The sequence below is a fragment of the Protopterus annectens genome, chromosome 2.part0 (genome assembly GCF_019279795.1).
Source record: "Protopterus annectens isolate FY-2018-M chromosome 2.part0, PAN1.0, whole genome shotgun sequence".
In the NCBI taxonomy this organism is placed as follows: domain Eukaryota; kingdom Metazoa; phylum Chordata; order Ceratodontiformes; family Protopteridae; genus Protopterus; species Protopterus annectens.
Window position 1 is genome coordinate 1,070,580,913 of NC_056728.1, and position 16,086 is coordinate 1,070,596,998.

The window sequence follows — 16,086 nt, forward strand, 5'->3', positions numbered from 1 at the left end:
GGGAGATGATCCTTGGACATGCCTGAATAAAAAACTACTTTCCTCCAGACAAGTGAGGAAAGTGAGTATAAGAGCTGTTTTTCTCTAAGCAAGTGAAGTACAAAAACTGTTTTCCTCTAGGTAAAGAGGAAGGTTGAGTGCTGTAGTAAGTTGTAGCTTATTTAGTGCTAACAACAAGTTCTGAACAAGTGCTGCGCATGAATAAGCAAATTCAAGTGCTAAAACTAACAATCTGTACCTGGATGTTGTGGTAGATAGGCTGCCTAGTGCTTATCACTCCCACTGATAAGCAAGAATGCTTCCATCCAACACAGAAAGGCTTGGGGGGCTCAGAAGCTTACAAACAGTCCTGAATAGAGCAAATCTGTATCTAGACTAAACTAGTTACAGCAAAGGTGGGAAACAAGTGCAACTCGGGCTTTTAAACCAGAAAGTTGAAAGAGATGGACAAACTGCCCAAACGGCCAATAAACTACAATTTCTGGGCCAGAAACCACTCTTGTGGTAGATAGGCCCTATCCTTCAGCATAAAAACAATGGCTATCTCTCCTCTGCTACTTTCCTAGACCTATCTAAGGCATTAGACATGGTCCCACATAAACAACTCATCTCTGTCCTCAATAACCTATCCTTCTCTCAATCAGTCACCAACTGGTTTCAGAGTTACCTGTATGACCGCCAACAATCCGTTGTATGGCAGAATGACATATCTCCCCAACTACCTGTCTCCATAGGGGTTCCCCAAGGATACATCCTTGGACCCCTACTCTTCTCTGTTTTCACCAATAATCTAGCCTCTGCCACCAAACATGGCACACTCGTACAATACGCAGATGACTCAACCATCATCTGCTCAGCCCAGTCCCTACCCAAACTGCAAAAAGTCACACAGGAAGCCTTTTCCTCTATTGAAACTTGGTCATCCAATGCCCAATTAATACTCAACCCAAATAAAACTAAACTACTCATCTTCCAACCCACCAAACATACTCAAAACAACTCTCACTTTAACATCACAGCAAAAGACAACACCACTATATACCCAACTGAACACACCAAACTGCTAGGAGTGGAAATAGGCAGTAAACTAAAATTTGACATTCACATATCCATGACCGTAAAAAAAGTCCACAAAAAACTAGGAGCGTTATACAGAAATAAGCAACTTCTCACCAAAGCAGCAAAAATTGCAATAGCAAATTCCCACCTTATCTCACCCTACTTTATGCCTCTCCAATATATACCAACCTACGGCAATGCAATCTAAACAAGCTAGAGACCTGCTACAACAAAAACGCCAAATTCGCCACAGGGGCATCCTACCGTAGTCACCACTCTCTCACTTGCTGAACATGACTGGCTTGAACTCCCTCACCTCCTTCAATGGTATCAACTATCACTCGCCCACAAACTAGTAAACCATCCACTAAATGTCCCATCCCTCCAGAATCTACTCCAACCCTATTGCACCACCAGACCACTACGATCCAGCAACAAAAATCACCTTGCAGATCGCTAAAGCCAATAACTCTGCTGGTGAGGCACTATTCTCTTGTGCCATAGCCAAATTATGGAACTCCCTCCCGCCCACAATTACCTCCGTACCATCCTGCACCCACTTCAAAACTTTACTAAAAGCGCACCTAAAAACATGCTGGCTATGCCCTTGCAACTCCCACTCTAATATCATCCACCCCATCCAACCACTACCTTTCTTTCCACCCCACTAACTACCTTGATTATAGTAAGCTCAGATGCTCATAAACCTAGTACTTCTTATACAGCAGAAAATTCTTATTGTAACATTTGTTAACATCTGTTATGTACTTCGCAGATAAAGATTCTAGTTGTCTACTGATGTATTATGTTCTTCATCTGTAAATATGTTTGTAATTAATTGCTATGTTAAATTGTTAATCACTATGTAATCCAATGTAACTACTGTCTGTTTATTTTAACTGTGGAGCTTTTCTCCCCGGGCCTCTGCTGAAAATGGACCTATGTCCAGTCGGACACTCCCAGTCAACAAAGGCAAATAAATAAATACAAATAAATAAAAATAGGCTACCTAGTACTTACCTCTCCCACTGATAAGCTAGAAGGCTTCCCTCCAACACAGAAAGGCTTGGGGGGGGGGGTTCAGAAGCTTACAAGCAGTCCTGGATACAGCAAATCTGTATCTGGACTAGACTAGTTACAGGAAAGATGGGAAACAAGCGCAAACGCGGGCTTTTAAACCACTAAGTAATGCAATATCTATTGCAAAACAATCTATTAACCAAAACCCAACATGGCTTCCAACCTAGCCACAACACAGCTACAGCCCTATTACCTTTTGCAGACACCGAGAACAAGGCCAGAGATGCAGGATGCTATCCAGCCTCAGTATTCCTTGATCTCTCTAAGGCCTTTGACACAGTGTCTCACCCATTATTTTTGAACACACAGTCTAACTTAGGCTTCTCACATAACACAGTAAAATGGTTTCACAGCTACCTCAAGGATTGTAAACAAGCAGTGAAATGGTCCAACAAACTCTCACCCTTTCTCCACAACCCTACTGGAGTCCCCCCAAGGCTCCATCCTAGGACCCCTACTCTTCAACATTTTCACAAACAACCGTCAGACTGCCTCTCACCCTGGGAGCCTCATTCAACATGCTGATGATTCCACCATAATCTGTACTGCTCAATCACTACCAAAACTACTCTCAAAAACTCAACAGTCCTTTACAGCACTTGAATCCTGGCTAAGAAATGCCCAACTCTTTCTTAATCCAAAGAAGACAAAACTAGTACTCCTTCATCCCAAAAACACCTCCTTTGTCACTGATCATTTTAACATCCTTGCATCGGACAACAGTGCCATAGAAATAGTGCAGGAAACCAAACTTCTTGGTGTTATCATTGACAATAAACTTTCATTTGACCCCCATATACAGCAACATATAAAGAAAACTCATCTAAAACTGGGACTCATATAGAAACAAACATTTTTTTAATGCAGCAACCAAAACTACCCTTGCAAAAACATTTTTACTTCCCTCTCTTCTGTATGGTGCCCCTGTCTTAACTAACTTACAAAATTCTACCCTAAGCAAGTTGGAACAGTGCTACAACAAAGTTTGCCACCAAATTTACATATCACACGCACCACTGTAAACCACTCCTAGAATTAAACTGGCTTGAACTACTCAACCAACCTGCCTTTATTCAGCTATCCACCTTGCACAGCCTTATTTTCAAGCCTACTGCCTGCTCTGCACTAGCCAATCTAGTTGCACCTTACACACCAAATTGATCCCTACGATCAGAAGACAAAAATCTCTTAGCTATCTCAAAACCCACAAGAAAACCTGGTCACTCTCTGTATTCATACTCTGTCTCTATACATTGGAATTCACTGCCTCTAGCTACCAGGTTTATTTCTGGCATAACCCATTTCAAAGCCTCTTTAAAAAATCATCTCAAAAGTACATGGCTCTGCTCCTGCATAAAGCCTGCCTAATGCTCAGGTCTTCCTCTTCTCTCATATTTCAATCGCTCACAGACTGCAAGATCCTAAAGCTCTTCTAACTCCTTCTCTGCTTCTATACCATACCCTTAAGTTGCTGCTCAGGCTTTATTGCTTCTATTATTCTTAAATCTCTCGCTATATGTCTGCATCACTAACTTTCTGGTTATTTCTACATCATGTCTGATGAGAGTGACTATTATCGTCTGTAATGTTTTAACTGTATAGAACTGTTTAGATGTGTACTAAAATATTACAACATCTTGTAGCAGTTTCTTCTTTCAACTTATTTTTTGTATAGCATTTCTAATGTAATATTTATTGTATTGGATTATAGTGTATTTGTACTTTACTGTATGTGGAGCTTTTTTCCCCGGGCCTCTGCTGAAAACGGGTTCTGTAGACCCAGTCAGACCACCCTGGTAAACAAATGTCAAATAAATAAAGATCCACTGCTATTGCATGAGGCAGATGCATGCAAAACCCAGATGTGTGGAGGGAATCCACTCATAATAGTGTGGTGTTTGTATATATTGTTAACCGTATGGCTGATACCTATGTCAGGCAGGGATGCTTTAGTCAAGTGCATGACATCTGGCACAGTGAACTCCCACACATCTGGTAGGCCATACAGGACTATTCTCTCAGATGTATACCCATTAGGATTTGACAAGCAGACTTCCCTTCAAGGTGTTTTACTAAATGCTTGTGTGATGCATCTTTCTGTGCTGCATCCAGTGAATACACTGCTCAGGGACAATATTGATGGTATGGTTTAATTCTTGCAGGGGGGCTGTGGCTTAAGCGTCATGCAAACCTCTACAATGGTTAGGATTGTCCCTGATTTCAACTCCAGGTTTAACAATGTCTCATTTTCGGGGAAAGGGTGGTGAATTCCCCTTATAAAATACTGACAATCATTACAGTTATACACGTCTTAATGCAAAACATGTATAATAAGTTACAATCACATATTCTATCAATGCCTCAGTTTCGAAGTATCCATGATTGGTATCTGCCCCTGATTATTTGACAGCTATGGTAACATGTCAGTTGTACTCAAGCAAGACATTTTGCAGATCTTCAGAGTATGCACATACCCCCTCATGTATATATTGACCTTAAGTGTTCTCTCCAGTGAGCATGTCAGTGATATTTATATGACAACCATTCAGCTCCACTGACATGTAACCTTATGTGATCATCACAGGTACACTATTCATGCCTGTTTACATCATAATATAATCATGTAGGAGGTATAAACAGCAGTATGTATTGCGCTATCTACATATGTGCTTAATGTTATGCTACTTAATTGTCTAGGAAGTGTACGTACACTGGCATATCTTATCTTGGGGGCATTTCCATATTTAAATGCCCCTTCCTCTTTGTTCATTTTTATCATTCATGTCTGCCCACATTTTCATCAACGCACTTTCTCCACCCAGTGTACCTTTCCTTGTAGTTGCCCTCACGGTTTAGCCTCCCCATCCATTATTTCACTCTGCAAATAATTGTTTTAGTGCAATATGCACTCAGTACACTTTTCTTTACTGTGTTATTACTACTGTTGCTGCAGTAATTTCAACCCTGGCAGTCATGTGGCTGTCCATGCAATTTCATGGAGCAGGTTTGCCTGTAGGCAAACTTGAATGTTTCTTCTTCTTTCTGTGCCCATGCTCCTCTGCACGGTTTCCTGGCCAGAAGCACTGTTGCTGGCCACGATATCTTTCTTGTATTTGTAAGGCCAATTAGTGCTTCTGCTTATCGTGCCAACATGTAAACTCCATGCAGGCTTCTCACGAAGCCTGCATGAAGTTTACTGAATCACCAGGATTTGTCTTTATTATCTTTCAAAAATAAGGTAGAAAATGCATAAAAGAATATCCAGACCCCTTGAGCTTCTATGGATCTGACAGCCTCCACAACACATACTTTAAAACATATTTAGTGTGTACTCTGCCCTTAATTTCACCTATTCTAAAAGCAGACCTGCTTCAATTTGCACAGAAAGCTGCTGTAATCTGGGTTGGGGAGCTGGGAGGATGCTGTAATTTGGTGGGAGGGGGGCTCTAGGTACAGTGAGGTCATTAGTTTGCTAACTTTCCTCACAAATCTCAGAGGTATGCACTCAAGTTCACTACAGCTTGTGTTGTAGCAGTGTACTGGAGCAACAAGTTGGAATACAATACTGTGATTGCTATTTTCTCACTTTCCACAGAATCAAACATCAGACTTTGTATACAGGTGGGTATCTTTTGGAGGTAGCAATAAGAAAGGACATTGTTTAAATATGTCTGAAAGCAACGGGCTGAAATAAGTTACTGTGTTCTGTGTGTTCTTTTCAGTTTCATTCCAGCCAGACATCACAGGAGTACACAGATGGTGACTAACTTTGGGAGGAAGGGTAAGATAATACTGAATTTCTTTCCTTACTCTTGGTTTTAAAGGTCATCACTGGATCAAATGGTTGGAATAATGCTCTAAAAATGTATCTCAGAGCATCTACAACCCCATTGCTTCTTTGGGCCTAACCAAAGCTTGATTTATTTACTTACTACACAGTTACAAAAGTGCAGTTTTTGGACAGGCAGGATATGCTGAAGTCATGCAAGAAAAAGTAAGGCAAAAGAGTAAGACAATTTCTTTCCTTAATCATTATTTTTCTCCAGGCCACCACTGGGTGAAAAGGTTGTTAAAAGCTCTAAAATGCACCTCATAGCATTTATAATCCCATAGCTTCTGCAGCCTAGAAGCCTGTAAAACCCCAGCTTCATTCAGTTATTTGCTCCACAGTTATTACACTGCTGATTTACCAAGTTAGGTTTTGTTACAACGATCAAGGGGAAAAAAAACCTAAAGAGTAACACAAAATGTGAGAAAAGGAAAAAAGTTATCTGGAAGGCCAGGATGGAGAGAAACTTGGAGATGGGGTCGGGGATGACACTACAGAATGGGTATGGAGTGATGAAAGGTGGGCAGTGGGGGAGCATGAAGCCCTTTGCCTAGAGTGCCACTTTAACCTAAGGCCAACTCTGCTTATTATGTGTTTTTTAAGACCCTCTACTCTACTCTACTCTCTCCTTCACATGGTAAGCTTCAATACTCCCAAGTGCTGGGTGATGAGGTAGGCCTCAACATATTCCCACCTCTGGTGCTTATAACATAGCTAAAACACTGACACTGTAGGCACAAGAGAAACCCCAGACAACAGAAACAACAGTTATGATAACAATGGATATGAATTCTAAGAACTTGAAGGCATCTACTTTTTACACATCAAAGCTGGGTACTTTCCAATGACAACCTTCAAGAAGGGAAACCTTACAGTGTGAGCAACTTCAAAGAGATCTATATCACAGTTTTGGGGAACAAATCTCCCTTAATTCAGGAGTGGATATACCACTGTGGGACAACGGAGGCATGCATTCCCCACAGCATATTCACTGGTGAGAAGACTGAAAACCTGCATGCAAAAAATTCACAAAGTAGTAAAACGACTTCTGAAGTTTACTTTACTCGAGACAGAACACCTGAAAGAAAAAAAAAATTCTGAGGAGGTAAAGTGAATTTCTGAGTCTGATGCTTTTATTAAACCCCAACGCAAGAACAGGGAAAAAAAGTAATTAGTTGCTTGGCAGATGCCTAGCTTGATGCTGTGGTAAGAATAAGGAGGTGGCGGTGGTGGTACATAATGAAACAAGCATGTGAGCCATGTGAGCTAGTAGCAGACCCTGCACAAGCCTAAAGGAGGACTATATTACCTGCTATAGTGTGTTCTGCATCTACTAGGCCATTCAGCACTACGAAGTGAAATACTTAACTGACAGCAATGACAACAGAAACCAAAATTCCTACAACAGCTGAAGTTTTGTGGTGCAGTCTTTAATTCCAGTGGTAAGTAACCTAATGCAGTCAGTGCTAGAATCAAATTAGGGTGTAGCCTTAGGGATCAAAAGTATATATATATGCAAAAGCCCCAAGTGTACTGTACAGGAAAATGTGACATGCAATGCCCAGCAATTGCTCAGAACTTAGTAAGATACTATTCATATTTTTCCTGCCACCAAAAACATGCACATCTGGAGAATGGCCTTCAATTAGAAAACAACAATCCAGATGGAAGAAAAGGTGGCAACTACTGGTGTGTTGGACTTAAAAATAGATACAAGTCTAGATGTCAGGCCTTTATTCTGAACCCACTACCTTAAACCTACAGTGGATATAAAAAGTGTACACAATTGCCAGGTTTTTTGGATATAAAAAATGAGACCACAATAAATCATTTCAAAATGTTTCCCACCTTTAATGTGACTTATAACCTGTACAATTCAATTGAAAAAAAAATCTGTAAGAGGAACAAATATAAAAAAAAAAAGTACAATAAGCTGGTTGCACAAGTGTGCACAACCTTAAACTAATACTTTGTTGAAGCACCTTTCCATTTAGTAACAGCATTCAGTCTTCTTGGGTACACACTTGCCATCAATTAAAGAGACTCTGATTAACCCCAAATAAAGTTCAGCTGTCCTAGTACGATTTTCCTGACATTTGCACAGTTGCCTGCTACAGCAAAAGGCATGGTTCGCAGACAGCTTACATAGCATCAATGGGATCTCATTGTTGAAATTTATCAGTCAGAGAAGGGTACAAAAAAAATTCCACAGCATTGGATATACAATGAAACACAGTGAAGACAGTCATCAAAAAGTGGGGAAAATATGGGACAACAGTGACGATACAAAGAACTGGACGTCCCTCCAAAATTGATGAAAAGACAAGACGAAAACTGGTCAGGGACGCTCCCAAGAGACCTACAGCAACACTGAAGGAGCTGCAGAAATTTCTGGCAAGTACTGGTTGGGTACTATATGTGACAACAATCTCCTGTATTCTCCATATGTCTGGGCTGTGGGGTAGGGTTGCAAGCTGGAAGCCTTTTCTTACACAGAAAAACAACCAGGCCCGGTTAAATTTGCAAAACAATACATGAAGTCTTCCAAAAGCATGTGGGAAAATGTGCTATGGTCTGATGAGACCAAGGTTGAACATTTTGGCCACAATTCCAAAAAGTACGTTTGGTGCTAAAACAACACTTCGCATCACCAAAAGAACCCCATCCCTATGAGGAAGCACGGTGGTGGCAGTATCATTCTTTGGGGTTGCTTTTCTTCAGCTGGGACTGAGGCTTTAGTGAAGGTGGAGGGAATTATGAACAGTTCCAAATACCAGTCACTTTTGCCCCAAAACCTTCAGGTGTCTGCTAGAAAGCTGAAGATGAAGAGGAATTTCACCTTTCAACATGACAATGACCCCAAGCATACATCCAAATCAACACAAGAATGGCTTCTCCAGAAGAAAATTAAAATTTTGGAATGGCCCAGCCAGAGCCCAGACCTAAATCCAACAGAAAATCAGTGGGGTGACCTAAAAAGGGTTATGCACAAGAGATGCCCTCGCAATCTGACAGATTTGGAGCGCTTTTGCAAAGAGTGAGCAAATATTGCCCAGTCAAGATGTGCCATGCTGATAAACTCCTACCCATGACGACTGAATGCTGTAATTAAATCAAAAGGTGCTTCAACAAAGTATTAGTTTAAGGGTGTGCACACTTATGCAATCAGCTTACTGTACGTTTTTTATTTTTTCCCCTAACAGATTTGTTTGTTTTACAACTGAATTGTACAAGTTATAGGTCACAAGGTGAGAAAAGTTTGAAATGATTTATTGTGGTCTCATTTTTTTATATCACAAACACCTGGCATTTTAACAGGGGTGTGTACACTTTTTATATCCACTGTATACACTTCATGTTAAGTTATGTGGACATTTCCTGTGAAGAGCTTAACATCTGGATGAGGAAGTAAGCTTCAGGCTTCTTATGCCACAATACATAGTCAATGCTGGCAGCATGAATGATTACCAACACTGTGTTGTACTCCTAGCCAGAAGAGGCAGTGCTGGACACCACACTTTTACATGGTGATTAAAGTGACTCTTGAAAGGGCAGTGTATGTTCAGCATTAAATACAATCACTATCCCACAGTGGCGAGCATATGGAAAGAACTGAGGACTACTGTGATGCATGTGATCCTTAACTGGGGAGAAAAAATTCCACTATGAACTAAAAGATATCAAACACGGAACAAAAAGTCTAAAAGCCATACGAAATGGAACAGGAGGAGCATTCTCAAATGATAAGTAGTTTAGGCAGCTCCCTGAAGTAACATGTTGCAGTATCGATACTTAATTCCAACTTAAAGAAACAAGTAAAAAAGTTACAGCAGACCTGTCAGTCTGAAAATTAGTGGTATAGGAGTGCAATCTACTGCCCTAGAGCTGTCTCTGTACCTGCATTATGATCCTTGGCTGTCTCTGGTCTCTTGGCACCCCTTTTTGCTTGTTCTTTGGCTTTATGGGCTTCTTCATGCTGCCTCTGCTCGGCAAGGGACTTGTTCAGCACCTGTGTTATCACAGAGTCTCCCTCTCCAACAAGAAACATATTCTTAAACTTATTGTACAGCATTGTTGCTTTATCCATAATGGTCTGACTGGCTGCAAATCGTCGTATCTTGAAAACAAAATGTTGCAATAAATTTTAAGTTTTATTTTCTCAATGGCAAACGTGTTGATACTTTACAAGGAATAACATTGGAACATTATAAAAAAACTATGATTCATCTTCCATAGAAAGTTAAATGGCTTGCAACCATCAAACATCTCAGCAAAAAAAAAAAGCTGGAAATCTATTTTTTTTTAAAATGTGTTTGCTCTAAGATGATTTGTTCCCCCGTTTGCCCTCTGAAAATTAAATAAACAATTCACTTCAAGTATTTATCTTTGAAGAGATCTACATCAGAGTTTCATAATTTGATAACATAGAACACAGAAAGTCTTGGGGGACAAACTACATTTTTTTGCTTAGCTGTGCATCACTCTGGTGACTATCCAGTATCAATCCTTTACTCACAGCCACTTCTAGACAAATTTGTTCCCCTAAGACAAGAAGAAAGAGCCAGGGCAATAACCACTGTAACAACCACCATAAACCAGCTTTAGGTAATGCATTTTCTTTTGCCTGTTTCTTATTTTGGGTCTATATTCTAGGTTCATAGGTAGGTACTAGGCTATTGGTCCTAGGGCCTATATAAGCCTAGCCAAAAAGGTACCCTGGCTTTTGCCACCCAAGAAAATTATTTTCCTGTGCCCCTGTCGAGCAGAGCCACAGAAGTGATCCCCGGGGTGAATTTCCTATCTCCCATCTAATCATCAACATTTTTCTTGAAGAGTGCTAATGAGGAACTTTGTTTGATATAGATAGGTAGTTTGTTCCAGAGTATGGGAAGTCTCTGGGACAGGAATCTATCCCTCCAGCATGTTCTGTTTATTGTGGTGACAAGGTTTAGGTCCCTAGAGCGTGTAGCTCGGAGGGATTGGGATTTCTTTAAGTGGAGCATGTCCAGTAGCTCTGGGCTTGACATAGCTTTGTACATTAGGCAGAGATCGCCTCTGAGTAGGCGATATGCAATGGAGTAAAGCTGGAGTTTTATGAGACGGTCTGCGTAGGGCATCTGTTTGGGGCTGGTAATCCTCTTTGTGAGGTATTTCTGTGGCCTTTCCAGTTGCTGTAGATGTCTTGTGAGGTACATACCAAAAGGGGTGCTGTACTCTATAATGGGTCTAATGAGTGACGAGTAGAGGGGAACAATGACCTCTTTTTTCCTGGATGAGAAACCTTTTGTGATGAGGTGTGAGGTATGCCACGTAGTAGGATTTCCTGACTACTTTGTGATGTGATTATCAAAGGAGAGACTACTGTCCACCTGCGTCCCAAGGTCTCTTCTCACACTTTCGGTGTTAAGTAGACTACGGCCTATGTGGTAGTTCATGGGTACAGAGTTTTTACCAAAAGGGATGACAATGCACTTTTTGGAAATGAGCTTGAGGCCATGGCTTTGACACCAGGCATCTGTATCAGTGAGGCCCTTCTGTAGGATGTCCACATTGTTAGGAGTTTCAGTTATGGCTCATAGTTTGAAGTCATATGGGAACATCATTAGCCAAAGACCTTCTGTGTTTGGTATCTACTTCTCTGAAGTACAGGCTAACAGGAAGGGACCCAGGACTGGACCCTGTGGTACTCCACTTGTCACTGGTCTGAAGTCGGATTTGGAGTCTGCTACTTTCACAGTGTGGGTTCTGTCAGTGAGCCAGTTGGCAACCCATCTTGTGACATACAGATTTATACCTAGTTTAGTGAGTTTATCTATAATTCCAGAGTAAAGGATGGTGTTGAAAGCCTTGGCGAGATCTAGATAGGCTGTATGAACCACCTTACCCTCATCTATGGCTTTGATGACCACTTCAAAGAAGTCTATCAGGTTTAGGAGACATGATCTGCCTTTTAAAAACCTGAACTGGGTGGGGTCCAGAGTTTGGAGATTACCAATATCATTGTTTATAAGTTCCATGATGATACATTCCATAGCCTTGCAGACCAGGCTCGTCAGGCTAATGGGGTGGCAGTTCCCGGGGTCTGTGGTGGCTCCCCCTTTGGGGAGTGGGATAACTGTCACTGTGTTCCATTCAGGGCCTGACATGAGGCTATGATTGAACATGTTACTTAGGTGGGGTTCTGTAGTTCATGTAGAACTCAGCCTGGGATGTTGCCAGGTCCCATGGATGCTATATTCTTGGCTTTGGAGAGTGTGGTTTTTACTTGTGCAGCCGTGATTACAGGAACTTTGCATTTTTTCGGTATAGAGATGGGCCCTTTAGTGGGTAAGAGGGGGGTAAAGTTAGCACTGAACTTATCTGCCAGGATGTTGGCAATATCAGTTGGTTCTGTATATTTAGCGCTATTGTGCTGTAACTCAGAGTAGATCCGAGTGTTGCAATTGAAATTCTTGACACAGTTATAGAATGCTTTGTGGTTGTCTTTAGAATCAGTGACAATTTTGTTTTCGTAACTAGCTTTGGAGGATTTTATGAGGGATCTCAGCTTCTTACTGAGGCTGACCAGGGAGTTCCTCTAATCATGGGATTTTACTCTTTTTTGCAACAGTTTCTTTCTTCTGTTGTAGAGTTTGTTTATGGCAGGGGACCACCAGATTGGCTTCCTTTTTTTTGCAGGATAGCATCTTGGTTCTGTTAGGGATTGCACAATCCATGCACTCGTGTAAGTGTTTATAAAGTGCATTTGTGTAGGATTCAGCAGTAGTACCTCTATTTCCATCTGCATGGGTGTCGCAAAGTTTGCCACTTCTATCTTAAGAAGCGTGAAGCTGGCTTTGGAGAATTTTTTTACAGTGGTTTCCCTAAAGGGAGTGGGGGCGGGATGTGGATGTCTAGGGTGATTAGCTTGTGGTCGGATATGACCAACGAGGAATTGACCTCTGGTGTGGAACACTGGTTGCCCATGTTGGTAATGACCAGGTCTAGGATATTGCTGCCCCTGGTGAGGATGTGGATAAGTTGATTCAAGGCATTGGAATTTATGAATCCCAGAAAACGCTGAGCAAAAGAGTTGGTACACGAGTAGTCTTCCCAGTTAATGGTGGGGTATTTGAAATTGCCCATTATTAGGGTGTTAGGTTGCACCCTAACATTTTCCAGTGTATTAAGAAATGAGGAGTGGGAATCCTGGGGCATGGTGGAGGATTTGTAGCAAGCTACAATTTGGATTACAGTCTTGCCCTGAGTTAGTTGCACTTGATAATCTCGGCTGCATTATGCTGAGCAACTAGCCTGGAGGTGTGGATATCCTTAATGAATATCGACATGCCTCCACCTTTAGTGTTTCGGTCCAGGTTAGGTGGCCGAAAGGTGTGGTATGAATTATAGCCTGGTAATGCAGGGGTGCTCTCTGGAGCCTTGAACCAGGTCTCTGTCACTGCACAGATGTCAATGTTCTCCATTTTAAGGAGTACCTCGAGTGAGTGCATTTTGAGGTTTAGACTTCTAGCATTGAGTAGCATTACCCTCAGATTTTGCTTGCTTGTACCTGTTATGGTGGTGAATATGTCATTTGAACCTTGCCTAAAAAGGATAGTTTAGTTAGTCGAATAACTAAAAGTCTATCACTAAATGTCAAAGACCCAAAATCGCGAACGGCAGTTTCCACTCGGGGAAACAAGTTGTTTGGCCGTTATGTGGATTTTGCCCTTTCTTCAATGTGGAGCGATCTCGGAGTTGGTATATTTAGTTATAGGGGTGTGGAGGGCACAGCCCCCCATATCGGGGGTCTGGGGGGGTGAAGCCCCCCCATTTCATTTGTGTTTATTTATTTATTTATTTTTTTAGTTAGGGCAACGGCATTATTTCCCTGTGTGGAAACTGCCATGCATGGTTCTGGATTTTCGACATTTAGCGATCAACGTTTATTCTATCAACTAAATATCTGATCACGTAATATAGACCCCCCCCCCTTATTTTAACTCCACAATCCACAGTATACAATGGATCCATGCCACAAGTCATGCATTGTGCACACTTTGTAAGATGCTTGGACCTACAACTACTAGTGCAAATGTTGCTGTAGTTCCTTTGCCCTTTACTACAAAAGCTGCTCCACTGTGACAGAACATCTTCATTCACCCCAAAGAGGTCAAACCAGCCAACGTCACTCATCTCACCCTTTTCCATGGTGAATTTCCTGGAATCTTAGCAAATTTATAAATCAGGATTAAAAGCAATGTACAAATATTTTGTAAAACATTGCTCTTTGCAAAATAATCAGCAGTGTCTCCTGATACTCTCTGCTTTCTACTGACTGTACCACAGAAAGTAAGTGTGTGTGGTGATATATTAACTTGTGTTCTAGGAAGGAAATAAATGAAAATATCTGCCTATGAAGTCTAGAAAGAATTCAAATCACTGTCCAAAAAACTGGTACAGAAATAAAAGGGTTAAAAAAAACAGGTAAAAAAGACAGCGCAGCATAGTTTATGCTCTCGCCTTTGCTAACAAACACAAAGAAAGATACATTTTAGTGGTATGACCACCTAGTCCCCCCATTTGCCTTTGTAATGGATAATCCCATAGATAGGACTGTTACTTAACACCTACTTTAACACCAAATCTGCAAGAACAAAGGATCACCAGGGCAGTGTTGTAATACAATCCCCTATTCACCACAGAATGTTATCTGGCAAATTCTTCCAGGCTATGTGCCAGGATCAGCCTACTGCCTCATTAAGAAGACACCCTCACATGTGACACAGAAGACTGTTTTAAGAAGGATGGATAGACCCTGCCTCACTCAGTTCTTACCCTTACCTGTTTTCCCTATGTAATACCCAGCTGCACATGTATGGGTTTGGTGTAGTAGATGCTAAAAACATCAAGATGCCATTCCCATTATATAAATAGGACCTTGCCAGATGTTTTTATTTTTCGCACAACTGTGCAGTTAGTATATATGAGTAAGGGGAAGGGTATGCGAGAGAGGAAAGCCCTCACATGATGAGCACAAAGGACATGCCTCCTGCTGAAAAGACTGATTAGTGTTGTGCAGGTGCATATCTGTGAGTTCAGGAGCTGGCCATTTGGGATGGCTAGTCAGTTTTTCAGTGAGATGGGAATCTATCTGAAACGGAATTGTTCTTGCTTACATAAAATGGACAAATGAGACTAAGACACAAACAAATCCAGAAAACGCTCACAATCCTGTCAAAGTAAAAGGCTTGTACACTGAAAGGGCTTCTGATGAACACTATGTTAAAGTTGTTCCCGCAAACTAACATAACCACCTCTAAGGTCACCAAACCACAAGCTTAAGCAATGAGCAGTTATGTCAAAGCTTGAGCGATCTATAACCTCGAGCAAATGTGCTTCGACATGACAGTCTGTGGGTTAGTGAATGAATAGATAAATATTAGGCTATCAGTCTGCAGACTATTAGAAGCCTAGTTAACAACCAGAGGTCAGAATCAAACCCTGTACCTTGTATCTGTGAGGTAAAGACCTTAACCATTATGCTAACTGCAGACATTTAACATATCAAACTATCTATGTGGACGCACATTTAACATACCGTATCTATGTGGACATCTTCCTTTGTGGGCCATTAATTGGGTTATCCTTTCACTTACCCAGTTCAACATTTTTCTCTGGAGGTCCTGCACTAAGGCATAACATACACATCAAGCCAGTAGTTTCCAAAAGTAGAAGTTGATATCTATATATCCTAAGCCAGATAGTTTGCTACCAACCAGTATGTGGGCGAATTTCATAAAAATCCAGGAAAGTAATTAAGATACGACACCTGCACTGTTTAGCAACAAAATGCAAGAATATACATGTAGACTTACAGGAAACTCCAGTAACCAAGGCTGACAGAGGAGTCATTCACACACAGGGCAACAATGGATAGATATTTGGGATACACAAATAATGGCTATCTCGTTGATCAAATTATACAGTAAGAATGTATCTGTTACACCTAACACAGGAGACTGGCTTGGTGGAGCTAAAACTGGAATGAATCTTAGGCAATGAACACCCCACAGTAGAGGATCAGGACAAGTAACAAGATGCAGTAGTACCAAAGGAGAGCCTACTCCTAACATCAC

General features: G+C 41.2%; 1 protein-coding gene across 6 annotated transcripts in view; it reads right to left on the reverse strand.

The window, feature by feature from the left end:
* The window catches only part of PSIP1 (PC4 and SFRS1 interacting protein 1), an 801,135-nt gene that overhangs the window by 94,480 nt on the left and 690,569 nt on the right, over positions 1–16,086 (reverse strand). For all 6 annotated transcript variants that reach the window (XM_044061285.1, XM_044061284.1, XM_044061281.1 and 3 more), the window contains one exon: positions 9,866–10,085. In XM_044061285.1, the coding sequence (XP_043917220.1) occupies positions 9,866–10,085 (220 nt within the window). The remainder of the gene's footprint in view (positions 1–9,865; positions 10,086–16,086) is intronic.